General features: G+C 39.9%; 1 protein-coding gene across 1 annotated transcript in view; it reads left to right on the top strand.

The window, feature by feature from the left end:
- The first annotated feature begins 1,160 nt into the window (after positions 1-1,160).
- Positions 1,161-18,561, top strand: part of TRIM44 (tripartite motif containing 44) — a 199,561-nt gene continuing 182,160 nt past the window's right edge. The window contains exon 1 of the mRNA XM_037838925.1: positions 1,161-2,194. Within this exon, the coding sequence (XP_037694853.1) occupies positions 1,535-2,194 (660 nt within the window). The 5' untranslated portion in view covers positions 1,161-1,534. The remainder of the gene's footprint in view (positions 2,195-18,561) is intronic.

Below are 18,561 nucleotides of genomic sequence, written 5' to 3'. Positions count from 1 at the left end.
ACACCTCAGCTTCCCCCTGACTATATCAAAAGGTCCTTTTTCCTCTCCAAAATATAAAACAAAAGCTCCTCTAGGAATGGAGGGGCCTGGGCATGGGGTGGGTCTGCCTGCACCACCAGCAGCCAGCCAAAAATGCCCTATAAGTTTAACATATGTTTTAAACCTCCTTCTAAGGGTCATTGTGAGCATAAAATATAATTTGTGGCAATAATAATTGCTAAAATTTAATGAACACCTCTACAGGGCAGGCACCTTTACTTTTAATCTGCAAAACAACCCCATGAAGTAGGTATTAATTATCATTACCTTCACTTTACCAATTAAAAATAAAGTGAAAACAGAGTGATGAAATAACTTATCTGTGACCACAAAGTTAGCAAGTAGTGCATCAGGATTTGGGAATCCCATACAGTGGATCTTCCATAGTCGGCTTTTGAAGAGCCACATAAAAATCTGGCTCAATTCTTGGGATTTTAGTATTGCTCAATAAATAACAGTCCCCTTCCTTTTTTCTTGAAATCCAATCTGAATCCAGAGGGGTTCCTCACATAAAGAAAAATGACATGCAAAATGGAAGTCTTACTCAACATACACTGTGTCTTTCTCACTTCACTTCACCTGACATTTCAGAGCAATCTCAAGGCAGGCTCTCAGAAAAAGATGCAGAGGTTACCACCCTAGAGTCCCTAGGAGACAGAAGTGCAAATAGACTTTACAAACAGACAAAGCACAGTGTGGCTTTGGACAGAGAGAATTTGCTCAGCCTGACTGTGAGATTCCCTGAGCACGGAAGAACAAATACAGCCCTTGCCGGACCCCCTGGAAATCCCAGGCGGCCAGGTTCGGTGTGGTAAACAACACTTCACCCCTAGATCTTTGCAGAACACGCAGCAGCAGAGACTATGACGGGTAGCGACAGATTAGAATGAGAGATACTGAAATACACATGGACAGGGGCATTAAAAAAGTCAGGCTGGCACCTCAGCGGAGGCTGTGGGGGGAGGTACCAATTCCCGCCAAAGGAGTGAGCCGGAACTTAATCCGTTCTCCTCCTTCTCCCCGGGATGCTGAGGCCCGCGGGAAAAGCAGAAAAGGGCCATTGCCACTTTAAATGACTCAGGAAGTGAAAGGAGTCCGCCTGACAGTGAAAGGGAAATTGGAACCGGGGCGGCGTGAGGGCCAGCCGCCGCCGCGATCCTGCCCCGGGCGGCGAGAGGCCGAGGTGGCCCAACAGCGCGAGCGCCTGGGAACGCGGGGGCCGACCGGGGCCGGGCGGACGCGGGGCTGCCAGGCCACCGCGCCGGAAGTACCCGGGGCAGCAGAGGAAGCGCAGTAGTTGTGCAGAGTAGGCAGAGCCGGCGGGAAGGCCGTTTGCTCCTGCTGTGTGCAGTGGCGGCCGCGGCCCCAGGTCTTGCTCTGAGACACGGGCGACAAATCCCCAGAAAGGGACCACAGAGGGGAGGAGGAAGTGAGGAGGCCGCCCAAAGGCGGCGAGCTCGGAGGCCCTTAAGTCTTGGCCGCGTCAGGGAACCACATGGCCTCCGGAGTGGGTGCGGCCTTCGAGGAGCTGCCTCACGACGGCACGTGTGACGAGTGTGAGCCCGACGAGGCTCCGGGGGCCGAGGAAGTGTGCCAAGAATGCGGCTTCTGCTACTGCCACCGCCATGCAGAGGCGCACAGGCAGAAATTCCTCAGTCACCACCTGGCGGAATACTTCCATGGAATCGAGGCCTGGACATCGGGAGCCAAGGGGGAGGGGAAGGAAGAAGTTGAGGCCAAGATGGAGAATGAGACGGAGATAGAAAGCGAGGTGGGAGAAGAGAGCGAGTCCGAGGAAGAGAGTGAGTCAGAAGAGAGCGAGACGGAGGAAGAGAGTGAGGATGATAGCGATGAAGAGAGTGAAGAAGACAGTGAAGAAGAAATGGAGGATGAGCAAGAAAGTGAGGCTGAGGATGACAACCAGGAAGAAGGAGAATCTGAGGCTGAGGAAGAAACTGAGGCAGAGAGCGAATTTGACCCAGAAATAGAAATGGAAGCAGAGAGAGTGGCCAAGAGGAAGTGTCCGGACCATGGGCTAGATCTGAGCACCTATTGTCAGGAAGATAGGCAGCTCATCTGTGTCCTGTGCCCGGTCATTGGGGCTCACCAGGGCCACCAGCTCTCCACCCTAGATGAAGCCTTCGAAGAACTAAGAGTAAGTATTGGGCTTTCAGAGCATGGGCCTGGGGGTCACAACAACTGGGTTTCAACCTAGGTGGCCAAGCTGTGTCCATGTTCATTTTCAGTGTTCCAAAAAAGCTTGTCTGTTCAACTTGTTGGGGAGTAGTGCTTATTCACCCTTTTTGGTTTGAGCACCTGTGAGAATCAGATGAAAGCTCTGGATTTTCACTGGAGAAAAATACAAGTACACACAAAATCCAGTGGTCTGTGGATCCCAGGTAAAGCATTCCTTGGGAGCTTTGACCCCACTTAAGTCAATTCCCACAGTGTTACTATTACTGAGACTAGTACCTTGACTTAGGGCTTTTGATAAGGCAGCTTCTTTGCCTACTTGAAAATATGGGAATCCACTATGCTGCTAAATGAATCCAAGCAGGTCATTCCTCTGTAGTAAAAAGGCTCCCTAAAATAGTGGTTTTGATAATAACTTCTGTGTACCTTGAGTTCCTTTTAGGTTCTTCATGTTTGAAACTTAAAGGGAAAGATAGCTGAGAAAGTGGAGGCCAAATTGGAGTGGGCATGGGTGTTCCCATGTCCTCCATGCTTTGCAAGATGGCAGGACCTTTATCTATCTTGGCTCTTGCCGGTCCCCTAAAACAGTTTTTGACAAGTAGTACACACTCAATAAATATGTGTTGAAAGAATGAATTTGCAAATCACTTGCCTTTTATTTATATTGTGGGTATTTAAAATCAGTGAGAGAAACTTCTGGAGTTAATCAGGGAGGAAAGTTTGAGTGGGGTGAGCACTTCATTAAGTGATCAGTTCATCAGTGAACATTGTCATACTATGATGACTTTTGTGTCCCTAAGCAACCTTATAATTGCTGGGATTGGGATGACAAATACGTTGATAATGAAAATCGCCTGTTTTACAGATTTTCTTCTTTTTTTTCCCTTTATTTTTTAATTGTAAAATGTACATTCAGAAAGTGTGTGCAAACATATGCACAGTCTACCAAATATAAAGCAAATATTGATGTAACCTCTACCCATATAAAGAAATGGAACATTGCTAGCAATATTGAAGCTTGCTGCCTTATGCCCCTCTTCAGTTATAACCATTTCCCTTCCCCATATCTTGACTTTTGTGGTGATAATTTCCTTGCTTATTTTTATATTTTTACCATGTATGTAGGCATTCCTAAACTTTTTTGAAATTGACATGATTAATGTCATATTGATGCATTCTTTTGGAGTTTTTCTTCATTTTCTCAACGTTGTGTTTATAAGATTCATCCAGTGGGTGGATCTGGTTTTTCATTTTCATTGCTGTATAGAATTACATTTTATGACTATGCCACAATTTACCTATTCTCTTGTGGATGAACATTTGGCTTGTTTCCAGGTTCTGCAGCTTCTGGCTATAACAAACGGTATTGGTTTAAATATTCTTGTTCGTGTCTCCTGGTGCACATTTACTTTTTTTTTTTTTTTTTTTTTTTTTTAAATTCAGTTTTATTGAGATACATTCACATACCATATAATCATCCATGCTGTACAATCAGCTGTTCACAGTACCATCATGTATTTGTGCATTCATCACCCCAATCTGGTTTTTTTTTTTTTTTTTTTTTTAATCATCATTTTATTGAGATATATTCACATACCACGCAGTCATACAAAACTAATTGTACTTTCGATTGTTTACAGTACCGTTACATAGTTGTACATTCATCACCTAAATCAATCCCTGACACCTTCATTAGCACACACACAAAAATAACAAGAATAATAATTAGAGTGAAAAAGAGCAATTGAAGTAAAAAAGAACACTAGGTACCTTTGTCTGTTTGTTTGCTTCCCCTACTTTTCTACACATCCATCCATAAACTAGACAAAGTGGAGTTTGGTCCTTATGGCATTCCCAATCCCACTGTCACCCCTCATAAGCTACATTTTTATACAACTGTCTTCGAGATTCATGGGTTCTGGGTTGTAGTTTAATAGTTTCAGGTATCCACCACCAGCTACCCCAATTCTTTAGAACCTAAAAAAGGTTGTCTAAAGTGTGCGTAAGAGTGCCCACCAGAGTGATCTCTCGGCTCGTTTTTGAATCTCTCTGCCACTGAAGCTTATTTCATTTCCTTTCACATCCCCCTTTTGGTCAAGAAGATGTTCTCCATCCCACGATGCCGGGTCTACATTCCTCCCCGGGAGTCATATTCCACGTTGCCAGCAAGATTCACTTCCCTGGGTGTCTGATCCCACGTAGGGGGGAGGGCAGTGATTTCACCTTTCAAGTTGGCTTAGCCAGAGAGAGAGGGCCACATCTGAGCAACAAAGAGGCATTCAGGAGGAGACTCTTAGGCACAAATACAGGGAGGCCTAGCCTCTCCTTTGCAGCAACCGTCTTCCCAAGGGTAAAACTTATGGTAGAGGGCTCAACCCATCAAACCACCAGTCCCCTATGTCTGTGGTCATGTTAGCAACCATGGAGGTGGGGGAGGCGAATACCGCTGCATTCTCCACAGGCTCCTCAAGGGGGCACTACATCTTTTTTTTTTTTTTCCTTGTTTGTCTTTTTTCTTTTTTTTTTTTTTTTTAACTTTCCCTTCTTTTTTCAAATCAACTGTATGAAAAAAAAAGTTAAAAAGAAAACAAACATACAATAAAAGAACATTTCAAAGAGACCATAGCAAGGGAGTAAGAAAAAGACAATTAACCTAAGATAACTGCTTAACTTCCAACATGTTCCTATTTACCCCAAGAAAGTTACATAATATAGCAACATTTCAGTGAACTTGTTCCTACTACATCCATCAGAAATTAACAGACCATAGTCATTTCTGGGCATCCCCAGAACGTTAAATAGCTTATCTGTTCTTCTTGGATTATTGTTCCCCCTTCCTTAATTGCTCTCTACTGCTAGTTCCCCTACATTCTACATTATAAACCATTTGTTTTACATTTTTCAAAGTTCACATTAGTGGTAGCATATAATATTTCTCTTTTTGTGCCTGGCTTATTTCGCTCAGCATTATGTCTTCAAGGTTCATCCATGTTGTCATATGTTTCACCAGATCGTTCCTTCTTACTGCCGCGTAGTATTCCATCGTGTGTATATACCACATTTTATTTATCCACTCATCTGTTGAAGGACATTTGGGTTGTTTCCATCTCTTGGCAATTGTGAATAATGCTGCTATGAACATTGGCGTGCAGATATCTGTTCGTGTCACTGCTTTCCGATCTTCCGGGTATATACCGAGAAGTGCAATCGCTGGATCGAATGGTAGCTCTATATCTAGTTTTCTAAGGAACTGCCAGACTGACTTCCAGAGTGGCTGAACCATTATACAGTCCCACCAACAATGAATAAGAGTTCCAATTTCTCCACATCCCCTCCAGCATTTGTAGTTTCCTGTTTGTTTAATGGCAGCCATTCTAACCGGTGTTAGATGGTATCTCATTGTGGTCTTAATTTGCATCTCTCTAATAGCTAGTGAAGCTGAACATTTTTTCATGTGTTTCTTGGCCATTTGTATTTCCTCTTCAGAGAACTGTCTTTTCATATCTTTTGCCCATTTTATAATTGGGCTGTCTGTACTATTGTCATTGAGTTGTAGGATTTCTTTGTATATGCAAGATATCAGTCTTTTGTCAGATACATGGTTTCCAAAAATTTTTTCCCATTGAGTTGGCTGCCTCTTTACCTTTTTGAGAAATTCCTTTGAGGTGCAGAAACTTCTAAGCTTGAGGAGTTCCCATTTATCTATTTTCTCTTTTGTTGCTTGTGCTTTGGGTGTAAAGTCTAGGAAGTGGCCTCTTAATACAAGGTCTTGAAGATGTTTTCCTACATTATCTTCTAGGAGTTTTATGGTACTTTCTTTTATATTGAGATCTTTGGTCCATTTTGAGTTAATTTTTGTGTAGGGGGTGAGGTAGGGGTCCTCTTTCATTCTTTTGGATATGGATATCCAACTCTCCCAGCCCCATTTGTTGAAAAGACCATTATGGCTCAGTTCGGTGACTTTGGGGGCCTTATCAAAGATCAGTCGGCCATAGATCTGAGGGTCTATCTCTGAATTCTCAATTCGATTCCATTGATCTATATGTCTATCTTTGTGCCAGTACCATGCTGTTTTGGCAACTGTGGCTTTATAATAAGCTTCAAAGTCAGGGAGTGTAAGTCCTCCCACTTCGTTTTTCTTTTTTAGAGTGTCTTTAGCAATTCGAGGCATCTTCCCTTTCCAAATAAATTTGATAACTAGCTTTTCCAAGTCTGCAAAGTAGGTTGTTGGAATTTTGATTGGGATTGCATTGAATATGTAGATGAGTTTGGGTAGAATTGACATCTTAATGACATTTAGCCTTCCTATCCATGAACATGGAATATTTTTCCATCTTTTAAGGTCCCCTTCTATTTCTTTTAGTAGAGTTATGTAGTTTTCTTTGTATAGGTCTTTTACATCTTTGGTTAAGTTTATTCCTAGGTACTTGATTTTTTTAGTTGCTATTGAAAATGGTATCTTTTTCTTGAGTGTCTCTTCAGTTTGTTCATTTCTAGCATATAGAAACATTACTGACTTATGTGCATTAATCTTGTATCCCGCTACTTTGCTAAATTTGTTTATTAGCTCTAGTAGGTGTATCGTTGATTTCTCAGGGTTTTCTAGATATAAGATCATATCATCTGCAAACAATGACAGTTTTACTTCTTCTTTTCCAATTTGGATGCCTTTTATTTCTTTGTCTTGCCGGATTGCCCTGGCTAGCACTTCCAGCACAATGTTGAATAACAGTGGTGACAGCGGGCATCCTTGTCTTGTTCCTGATCTTAGAGGGAAGGCTTTCAGTCTCTCACCATTGAGTACTATGCTGGCTGTGGGTTTTTCATATATGCTCTTTATCATGTTGAGGAAGTTTCCTTCAATTCCTACCTTTTGAAGTGTTTTTATCAAAAAGGGATGTTGGATTTTGTCAAATGCTTTTTCAGCATCTATTGAGATGATCAATTGATTTTTCCCTTTCGAGTTTTTAATGTGTTGTAATACATTGATTGTTTTTCTTATGTTGAACCATCCTTGCATGCCTGGAATGAACCCCACTTGGTCATGGTGTATGATTTTTTTAATGTGTCTTTGGATTCGATTTGCAAGTATTTTGTTGAGGATTTTTGCATCTATATTCATTAGGGAGATTGGCCGGTAGTTTTCCTTTTTTGTAGCATCTTTGCCTGGTTTTGGTATTAGATTGATGTTAGCTTCATAAAATGAGTTAGGTAGTGTTCCATTTTTTTCAATGTTTTGAAAGAGTTTGAGTAAGATTGGTGTCAGTTCTTTCTGGAAAGTTTGGTAGAATTCCCCTGTGAAGCCATCTGGCCCTGGGCATTTATTTGTGGGAAGATTTTTGATGACTGATTGGATCTCTTTGCTTGTGATGGGTTGGTTGAGGTCTTCTATTTCTTCTCTGGTCAGTCTAGGTTGTTCATATGTTTCCAGGAAATTGTCCATTTCTTCTACATTATCCAGTTTGTTGCCATACAGTTGTTCATAATATCCTCTTATAATTTTTTTAATTTCTTCAGGATCTGCAGTTATGTCACCTTTTTCATTCATTATTTTGTTTATATGGGTCTTCTCTCTTTTTGATTTTGTCAGTCTAGCTAGGGGCTTGTCAATCTTGTTGATCTTCTCAAAGAACCAACTTTTGGTGATATTTATCCTTTCTATTGTTTTTTTGTTCTCTATGTCATTTATTTCTGCTTTAATCCTTGTTATTTCTTTTCTTGTACTTGGTTTAGGATTGGTTTGCTGTTCATTTTCTAGCTTCTTCAGTTGATCCATTAGTTCTTTGATTTTGGCTCTTTCTTCCTTTTTAATATATGCGTTTAGTGCTATAAATTTCCCCCTTAGCACTGCTTTTGCTGCATCCCATAGGTTTTGGTATGTTGTGTTCTCATTTTCATTCGTCTCTATATATTTAGCAATTTCTCTTGCTATTTCTTCTTTAACCCACTGATTGTTTAGGAGTGTGTTGTTTAACCTCCAGGTATTTGTGAATTTTCTAAGTCTCTGATGGTTATTGACTTCTAATTGTATTCCATTGTGGTCAGAGAATGTGCTTTGAATAATTTCAATCTTTTTAAATTTATTGAGGCTTGTTTTATGTCCCAGCATATGATCTATTCTGGAGAAAGTTCCGTGAGCACTAGAAAAGTATGTGTATCCTGGTGATTTGGGATGTAATATCCTGTAGATGTCTGTTAAATCTAATTCATTTATCAGATTGTTTAGGTTTTCAATTTCCTTATTGGTCTTCTGTCTGGTTGATCTATCTATAGGAGAGAGTGATGTGTTGAAGTCTCCCACAATTATTGTGGAAACATCAATTGCTTCCTTTAGTTTTGCCAATGTTTCTCTCATGTATTTTGTGGCACCTTGATTGGGTGCATAGACATTTACGATTGTTATTTCTTCTTGCTGAATTGCCCCTTTTATTAGTATGTAGTGGCCTTCTTTGTCTCTCAAAACATCCCTGCATTTGAAGTCTATTTTATCTGAGATTAATATTGCTACACCTGCTTTTTTTTGGCTGTAGCTTGCATGAAATATTTTTTTCCATCCTTTCACTTTCAGTTTCTTTGTGTCCCTGTGTCTAAGATGAGTCTCTTGTATGCAACATATTGATGGTTCATTTTTTTTGATCCATTCTGCGAATCTATATCTTTTAATTGGGGAGTTTAATCCATTTACATTCAACATTAAAACCGTGAAGGCATTTCTTGAATCGGCCATCTTATCCTTTGGATTATGTTTACCATATTTTTCCCTCTCTCTATTAATATCCTTTATTGTACCCATACCGAATCTCTTTAGTACTGAACCTTTCTCCAAGTCTCTCTGTCCTGTCTTTGTTTCTCTGTCTGTAGGGCTCCCTTTAGTATCTCCAGTAGGGCAGGTCTCTTGTTAGCAAATTCTCTCAGCATTTCTTTGTCTGTGAAAAATTTAAGCTCTCCCTCAAATTTGAAGGAGAGCTTTGCTGGATAAAGTATTCTTGGCTGGAAATTCCTCTCACTCAGAATTTTAAATATATCGTGTCACTGCCTTCTTGCCTCCATGGTGGCTGCTGAGTAGTCACTACTTAGTCTTATGCTGTTTCCTTTGTATGTGGTGAATTGCTTTTCTCTTGCTGCTTTCAGAACTTGCTCCTTCTCTTCTATGTTTGACAGTGTGATCAGTATATGTCTCGGAGTGGGTTTTTTTGGATTTATTCTATTTGGAGTTCGCTGAGCATTTATGATTTGTGTATTTATGTTGTTTAGAAGATTTGGGAAGTTTTCCCCAACAATTTCTTTGAATACTCTTCCTAGACCTTTACCCTTTTCTTCCCCTTCTGGGACACCAATGAGTCTTATATTCGGACGTTTCATATTATCTATCATATCCCTGAGGTCCATTTCGAGTTTTTCAATTTTTTTCCCCATTCTTTCTTTTATGCTTTCATTTTCCATTCTGTCATCTTCCAGGTCACTGATTCGTTGTTCAACTTCCTCTAGTCTTGTACTATGAGTGTCCAGAATCTTTTTAATTTGGTCAACAGTTTCTTTAATTTCCATAAGATCATCCATTTTTTTATTTAGTCTTGCAATGTCTTCTTTATGCTCTTCTAGGGTCTTCTTGATTTCCTTCATATCCCGTACTAGGGTCTCATTGTTCATCTTTAGTTCTTTGAGTAGCTGCTCTAGGTGTGTCTCTTCTGGTCTTTTGATTTGGGTGCTTGGGCTTGGGTTATCCATATCGTCTGGTTTTTTCATATGCTTTATAATTTTCTGTTGTTTTTGGCCTCGTGGCATTTGCTGAAGTTGATAGGGTTCTTTTAGGGTTTGTAGACTAGTTGAAGTCCTTATCTCTAATTTATCAGATCTACAGCTTCGTGGAGTAGACTTTCTCTAACTAACCAGCAGGTGGCGTCCACGAGCCACCTGTTCTCCACAAGCCAGATCTCCCCTGCTTAGCCTTTTTGGTGAGTGGGGGAGTGAGTCTTGTGGGGCCCAATTGGTGTACCAAGCTTGCGTGTGTAGTTGGTGTTGCCTGCCCTGTATGTGGGGCGTGTTTCTGGGCAGTCGGGGAGGGGGTTGGCCCTAACAATCAAATCTCCCTGATGATCCTAGAGTTTTAAAGCTACTGCAATAGTCTAATCCTTCAGTTCAGTCCTGCCACAGTTTGTCTCTGCCACTGACCCACAAGTCTTTGGTATTGGCGTATGGCTCCTGAGACTTGCAAGTGGGCCCCTCTTCCAGGCTGTGCACCCCGGGTCCTCTGTTGAGGGATGACTGTGCTATGTCACAGGTGAGTGCCGTCCCCCCAGGGCAGTTCTGGGCTGCTGGGCTGTGTTGGGAGGCTCCCAGTCTGCTCAAATGATGGCTGAATGGGGCTCTGTTAATTCACTCTGCTCCCCCTTCCCAGCTCTGGGACATTCAGCTGAGGTTGCAGGGAAGGCTAATGTCCACGCCCAGTTTTGTGGTGTGTGCCTGTTATTTGAAGCACTTCCGTCACACTGGGTTGTCTGGGGCAGCTCTGGGCTATGGGGCTGGCGATGGGCAGGAGTGTTTCCTGTCCACCAGGATGGTGGCTGTGAGCGGACACCCCCCTTTTCTTGGGAAGTTGTGTTGTTTAGTGAATTTTCTCAGCCACTGGATTACTGCCTTTTGTTTCAGAGCTCTCTTAGTTCTGCTCTTGACTTGACGTGCCCAAATTTCAATTCTTTGAAGCTTTCTGTATTGAGCTTCTTAGAGTAATTGTTTTAGAAAAAGCAAAAAGGATTTAAAAAAAAAAAAAAAAAAACGGCCCTCCTCAGAGATCTAATGGGTTATTGAAATGCTAATAGACAAAGCAACCAGGGCCATTAAGGAAAGGTGCACAGGGCAGAGAGATCAGCCTTGCTTCGGGATTTGCATATGCGCCTCAAGGCCTGATCTCCGCCCTTCCCCTTTCTGTGTTCACCAGAACTCCAAAAATCCTCTGCTTTTATTTTGGAGTTTTTCGTGTTGTTTTTTTTCTATGCCTGTCTCCTCTCTGCTGGGCTGGCTGCTCTCAGAGTCTCTGGTGTCTGGTCTCAGTCTATCTATGGTTGGAGTTTGAATCAGTAGAATGAGTTTCCGATAAGAGCAGCCACTGCAATTCTCCCTTTTCCTTCCTGGAGCTGACAGCCCCTCCTCCCCCGGGACTGAGCCTGGCAGGGAGGGGCGCGGGTCCCCTGGCCGCAAAAACTTACAGATTTCGCTGATCTCAGCAGTTCCACGTTTTCATGGGTGTTGTATGAAGTATGCCCAAAGACAGATTGCTCTGTGGTGTCCAGTCCACGCAGTTCCTGGCTTTTTACCTACTTTCCTGGAGGAGTAACTAAAACATACAGCTCACCAGTCTCCCCAATCTCTACCATTTTTCGCACATTTACTTTTAAAGGGAATATAAACTTAGGAGTACAATTGTTATGTCACAGACTGCTGCCGACTGTTTTCCAAAGTGGTTGTACCAATTTGCATTGCCATCAAGAGTGCATGAGAGTTCCTGTTATTCTGTATCTTCATTAGCACTTGCTATTGCAAAATATTTAATTTTTATCAATCTTGTGGGTAGATAATGGTGTCTTCTTTTGGTTTGAATTTGCATTTCTCTGGTTGCTGATGACTTTAACTGTTATTTGTATTTTTGTGAAGTGCCCATTCAGATCCTTTGCTTATTTTTTTTTTTTGTATTGTCTATTTTTCACATTAATTTATAGGAGTTTTTAGATGTTTGGTTCTGACTTCTTTCTGAGTTAAGGGGTAGCAAATATCTTCTCCCACTTTGTGTTTTTTTCTTTTTTAATTGTGGAAGTTCTTAATTTTAATATGCTAAAATTTATCAATACTTTCATTTATGGTTAGTGCTTTTTATGTCTTAATATTGAGTGGTGGAGGTAGGGGTTCAACTTCATTCCCCTGCCTCCCAGTACCATAGTCAATCTTTGCAGAGGAATTGACTGAAAAGCCCACCCTTTCTGCACTGATCTGTGATGCCACCTATCATATACAAAGTGCATATATTTTGCAAATCTGTTTCTTGGCTTTTCTGTTCTGTTCTATTGATGTGTTAGTATGTCCTTGTGCCAAGAACATATTTTCTTAGTTACCATAGCTTTATAGCATGTCTTAATATCTGGTAGAGGTAGTTCTTCCATCTTGTTCTTCTACAAGAGTGACTTGACCAGTCTTGACCCTTTATATTCCTTAGAATCATATTATCAAGATCTATAAAAAAAAGCCTGGAGGACTTTTTGTTTGTTTGTTTGTTTAATCTATATATTCAATATAAGGGGAATTGATACCATTACAGCATGACATCTTCTGATACATTTATTTGGGTCTTTTTTTATTGCCTCTAGAGTGTGTGATCTTACTCTTTTTCTATATTAATGTGGTAAATTACATTAATTGATTTACTTTTTAAAATTAAATTTAAAAACCAGTAATATGTTAACGTCTAAAAAATCTCTCTCTCACTGAATCCTGCCTCTTTCACCTGGTTTCCCCAACAACTATTGGTAACTACTTTCATTAGTTTTTTGCTTATTCTTCAAGTGTTTCTTTTTGCAAGTTAAAGGCATGTGCATACATATGGTTTTATTTCCATCCTTTCATGTTGTTGTTGTAATTTACAATTAAAGGCACCTTGCATCCTGGGATAAACCCATCTTGATATGTCCAAGTATTCTTATGTTTTTGGATTCGGTATATTAAAAACTTATGGAGGATTTTTTTTCATTTACATATTGGAGAAATTGGCCTGTAATTTTCTTTTCTTTTACTGTCCTCATGAGATTTTGCTATCAAGGTTATGCTGGCTTTACTCTATGGATCAGGGTGTGTTGCTCCTCACTCTTTCTCTTTCTTTTAATGTGCTAAAGTGTTTGTGTAAGATTGGAATGTTTTTTTCCTAAAATGGTTAGTAGAACTGACCATTGAAGCCTTCTGCATCTGGATTGTGTGTGTCTGTATGTGTCTATTTTTCTTGTTTTTTTTTTAATTTTTTTTACAGATTCCGTTTCTTTAATGGTGATGGGTTTATTGAGATTGTTGTCCCATAAGTCAGTTTTAATAAGTGACAGTTTTCTAGAAGTTTGTCCAGTTTGTCTGTGTTCAAATGTACTAATAAAAAACTGAGTCATATACTTTTAAAAATAATCTTTTTAATATTGTAGCTGTCCTCTTTATTGCTTTAAGAATAGTAAACATACTGATTTATAATCTGCCTATGATAATTCCAATATGTGAAGATGTGGATCTCTTTTTGCTGTTTTTTTTTTTTTTTTAACTTTTATTTTGAAATACTTTGAAACTTGCAGGACAGCCAGAAAAACTCCAACATACCCCTACCCCTCCAGATACCCAGATCACCAATTTTAGCATTTTGCTACATTTGCTTATATCATTTTATTTGTGTATCCATTGTCTGTCTAGCTAGCTAGCTATCATTGCTCATTCCATTTTCTGAACATCAGTGTGGGTAGTAGACATCATGTTCCTTGAACACTTAACTTTGCCCCATACATTTCCTAAGAACAAGGATATTCACTTATGTATCCACTTCAAGTGCAGTTATCAAGTTGAAGAAATTTAACGTCAATATGATTGTGCAGGTTTGAATGTATTATGTCCCCCAAAACACCATTATCTTTGATGTAATCTTGTGTGGGCAGACGTATCAGTGTTGATTAGATTGTAATTCTTTGAGTGTTTCCGTGGAGATGCGCCCCACCCAGCTGTGGGTGATGACTTTGATTGGATAATTTCCATGGAGGTGTTATCACACCCATTCACGGTGGGTCTAAATTAAGTCACTAGAGCCATATAAATGAGCTGACAAACAGAAGGAACTCAGTGCAGCTGAGAGTGACATTTTGAAGAGGAGCTACAGCCAAGAGGGACATTTAAAGAATGCACAGGAGCTGAGAGAGGAGTTGCAGATCAGAGACAGTTTGAAGACTGCCATTGCAAGCAGACTCTTGCTCCAAAGAAGCTTAAGAGAGGACAAATGCCCCAAGAGCACCTGAGAGTGACATTTTAAAGAGGTGTTGTGGCCTAGAGAGGAACATCCTGGAAGAAAGCCATTTTGAAACCAGAACTTGGAGCAGATGCAAGCCACGTGCCTTCCTAGCTAACAGAGGTTTTCCAGACACCATTGGCCATCCTGCAGTGAAGGTACCTGATTGTTGATGCATTACCTTGGACACTTATGGCCTTAAGACTGTAACTTTGTAACCAAATAAACCCACTTTATAAAAGCCAAGCCATTTCTGGTGTTTTGCACAGGCAGCATTAGCAAACCAGAACAATAAGTTTGCATCTGTTTTCCCATTTTTTCATGTGTCCCAACAATGTCCCTTTGAACCTTTTCTCTTTCCTTACCAGATCCCATCTAGGATCATGTGTTGCATTTAATTGTTATTGTGTCTTCAGTTGCTCTCTCTCTTTTTTAAATTGTGGGAACTTAACATACAACATAAATTTTCCCATCTCAGCCACTCCCAAGCAAACCATTCAGTGGGATAAATCACATTCATGATATTGTGGAACACCTTCCAGTTACTAAGATTTTCCCATCTCCTCAAACAGAAACCCTATACCCTTTATGCATTAACTTCCCATTCCCCCAACTCCCTACCATTGGCAACCTGCACTCTAAAACCTGTCTCTATGAGATTGCATATTCTCTGACATTTTCGTGGTAGTTACCATGGGGCTTTAATTTGACATTCTAAAGCTATTATGATCTCATTTGCTTTGATACTAACTTACCTATGATAGTATACACAAATGTGTTCCTATACCCAGTTGCGCTCCCAGCTTTATGTAGTTCTTGTCAAAAATTATGTTTATATGCTTTAAGTCCAAAACTACTGACTGAGTTATCATTACATTTTATGCATTTGCCCTTTAGAGCCTATAGAAAGTAAAAAAGTAGGATTACAAACCAAAAATGCAATACTACTGACATTTATATTTACTCATGTCATTACATTCACCAGAGATCTTTCTTTATGTGACTTCAGTTTATTATCTCTTGTTCTGTCCTTTCAACCTGCAAAATTCTCTTCAACGCATATCCTATAGGGACAGACTAATAGTGATGAATTCTTTCAGCTTTTGTTTATCTGGGAGTATCTTAATTTCTTCCTCATTTTTGAAAGGCGGTTTTGCTGGATATGGAAATCTTGGTGTGCCAGTTTGGATATATCATATCCCCCTAAAAGCCATATTCTTTAGTGCAGTCTTGTGGGGGCAGATTTATTAATGTTTCTGAATAGGGTATGACCTCTTGATTGAGTGTTTCCATGGAGGTTTGACCCCGTCCATTCAGGGTAGGTCTTGATTAGTTTACTGGAGTCCTTTAAAGGGAGCTAACACAGAGAACAGGAGGACAAAAATACTCCAGGATATGCTAATCCATGAAATCCAGACGTTGCTGATGCTTTGAGATGCTGGCTCAGAGTTTGCTCTGGAGAAGCTAAGAGAGGAAAAATGCTTTAAGAGCAGCTGAGAAAGAGTTTTGGAGAGATGCTTGGGAGCTGATGCTTAGAGATGCTTAGGGACATTTGGAGATGCTAGCCCAGAGTTTTCTCTGGAAAAGTTAAGAGAGACAAGCCCAGAGACATTTTGGAGAACACCATTTTGAAACACAGTCTGGGAGCAAAGGAACAGCAGACACCAGCCACATGCCTTCCCAGCTGACAGGTGTTCCGGATGTCATCGTCCACTCTTCAGTCGATGCCTCAGTTTGGACACATTTATGGCTGTGGAATGGTAAATTTGTAACTTAATAAATACTCTTTGTAAAAGCCAATTCATTTCTGGCATTTTGCATAATGGCGGCATTAGCAAATCAGATGGTTAGCAGTTTTTTGCTTTCAGAACTTTCATCCCACTGCCTTCTTTCCTCCATGGTTTCTGATGAGAAATTAGTGCTTAATCTTATTGAGGCTCCCTCATACATGACACATTGCTTCTCTTTTACAGCTTTCATAGTTCTCTTTTTATCCTTGACATTTGATAGTTTAACTACACTATGCCACAGTGTTGGTCTATTTGGGTTTATCCTGTTTGGAGTTTGTTGAGTGTCTTGGATATGTATATTCATGTCTTTTGTTAAATTTGGGAAGTTTTTAGACATTATTTCTTTGAACATTCTTTCTGCTCCTTTCTCTTTTCCTGCCTCCAGGACTTCTACAGTACGTACATTGGCATGCTTGATGGTTTCCCACAGGTTCCTCAGCTCTGTTCGCTTTTCTTCATTCTTTCTTCTTTCTGCTCCTCAGACTGAATGATTTCAATTTTTGCATCTTCAAGTTCTTGGATTCTTTCTTCTACCAGCTCCAATCTACCGTTGAACTCCTTCAGGGAATTTTTAATTTCTGTTACTCTGGTCCTCAGCTCTGTATGGTTCCTTTTCATAATTTCCATTTCTCTATTGATATTCTCTTTGTGTTCATCTGTTGTTTTCCCTGATTTCCTTTAGTTCTTTGTCCTTGCTTTCCTTTAGTGGAAAATTAGGTTTTTCTTTTCTTAAGATCAAAATGGTGTTATGCTTTTTTTTGTTTGTTTGTTTGTTTTTTGGCAAGAATACCACAAAAATAACAATGTGTCTTTGTTAGTGCTTTATATCAAGTGATTTTATTTTGTTAATATGTCTTATTACTGGTGATGTTTACCTTGATCATTTGGTTAAGTTAGTGTCTGTTGGGGTTCTCCACTGTAAAGTTACTCTTTTTTGTTGTTAATTAACATGTTGGGGGAGATACTATAAGACTATGCAAAGTCTCATAGTATCCTGTTTATCCTCAAACTTTTGCTGATTAATTTTAGAATTTCTTAGTGGATCTTGTCTGCAGCAGTTATTACTGGCAGTTCTCCATTTCACTCTTTCCTTCTACATGTATTATTTGGAATTCTATTGTAAGAGCTATCTTTTCTCTGTAGTTTATCTACATATTTATTATTCAGATCATTACGGATTCATGGATATTTATTCTATTCCATGGGTTAAAATCCAATGCTATCATTATTTAATTTGTTGCTCAAATTATTTTAGCTTAGGCCATTAGGAATTCCTTCAGTTTGGTCCCTGTGTTCTCTCCACAAACCCATCTTTTTTTGAACACTTCCTTACTTCCTGGCACCACAAGATTTTCCAAGTTCATCCTATATTTTCCCTGTCCAAGCCCTGGGACAAACCACTTCTCCAAAGAGCTCTAGTTCCTTTTATGATAGGATGGTATTTAGAAACCAAGATCTGGGCAATAGGTGTGTGCCTGCTCCTGGTTGTCTTTACTACTAAGCCCTGTCAGCAGGCAGAGCTAGGAAATGTATGCATACAAACATATACATGTTCGTATTCATACAAACTCATGCATACAAAGAATCTATATTTCTGTATCTGTGTGTGTATGTGTGTGTGTGTGTATATATGTGTATGTGTGTGTGTATATATATATATACATGTATATATATATATATATATAACCACAATACTTCTGATTTCAATCCAACACCACAGGGTTCATTTTAGACTTCTCCCTTTATTTATAACTCCTTTCTCTAACAGTGAGGCACCTGGCTCTTATTAGCCACAATATATTTACTTATTCAATTCTAGTACACACATAAAGTAGTTTCAGAATTGCTAGCCTATGCATATTCCTGTGAGAAACATGTTTACTAACTAGATTACAGCGTTTATGAACTGTCTTTTTTTATTGTCTTACAATATTCAGTGAAGATATTTTTCAGTCTAACTTAGGTTTGTTCTTTTTTTCCCCACTCCCTTGGAGTAGTTATGTTGTTCATTTGTAGTGCAGTTAGATTTATTTGTGTGCCAGTTTGGATGTATTATGTCCCCCAAAATGCCATTATCTTTGATGCAATCCCGTGGGGGCTGATGTATTATTGTTGATTGGGTTGGAACCTTTTGATTGGATGTTTCCATGGAGATATGACCCACCCAACTGGGTGGTAACTTGGATTGAATAATTTCCATGGAGGTGTTACCCCACTGGTTCAGGGTGAGTCTGAATTGAATCACTGGAGCCATAAAAATGAGCTGACAAACAGAAAGAGCAGAGCAACTGAGAGTGACATTTTAGAGAAGCTGCAGCTGAGATAGACATTTTGAATATGACACTTTGGAGAATGCCATTTTGAAACACAACCTAGGAGCAAGCAGACGTCAACCACGTGCCTTCCCAGCTAACAGAGGTTTTCTGGATGCCAATGGCCTTTCTCCAGTGAAGGTACCCAATTGTTGAGGCCTTACCTTGGATGCTTTATGGCCTTAAGACTAACTTTGTAACCAAATAAACC

This window comes from Choloepus didactylus, chromosome 6 (assembly GCF_015220235.1).
Source record: "Choloepus didactylus isolate mChoDid1 chromosome 6, mChoDid1.pri, whole genome shotgun sequence".
Classification (NCBI taxonomy): Eukaryota; Metazoa; Chordata; class Mammalia; order Pilosa; family Megalonychidae; genus Choloepus; species Choloepus didactylus.
This window is presented reverse-complemented; position numbering and strand designations above follow the sequence as displayed.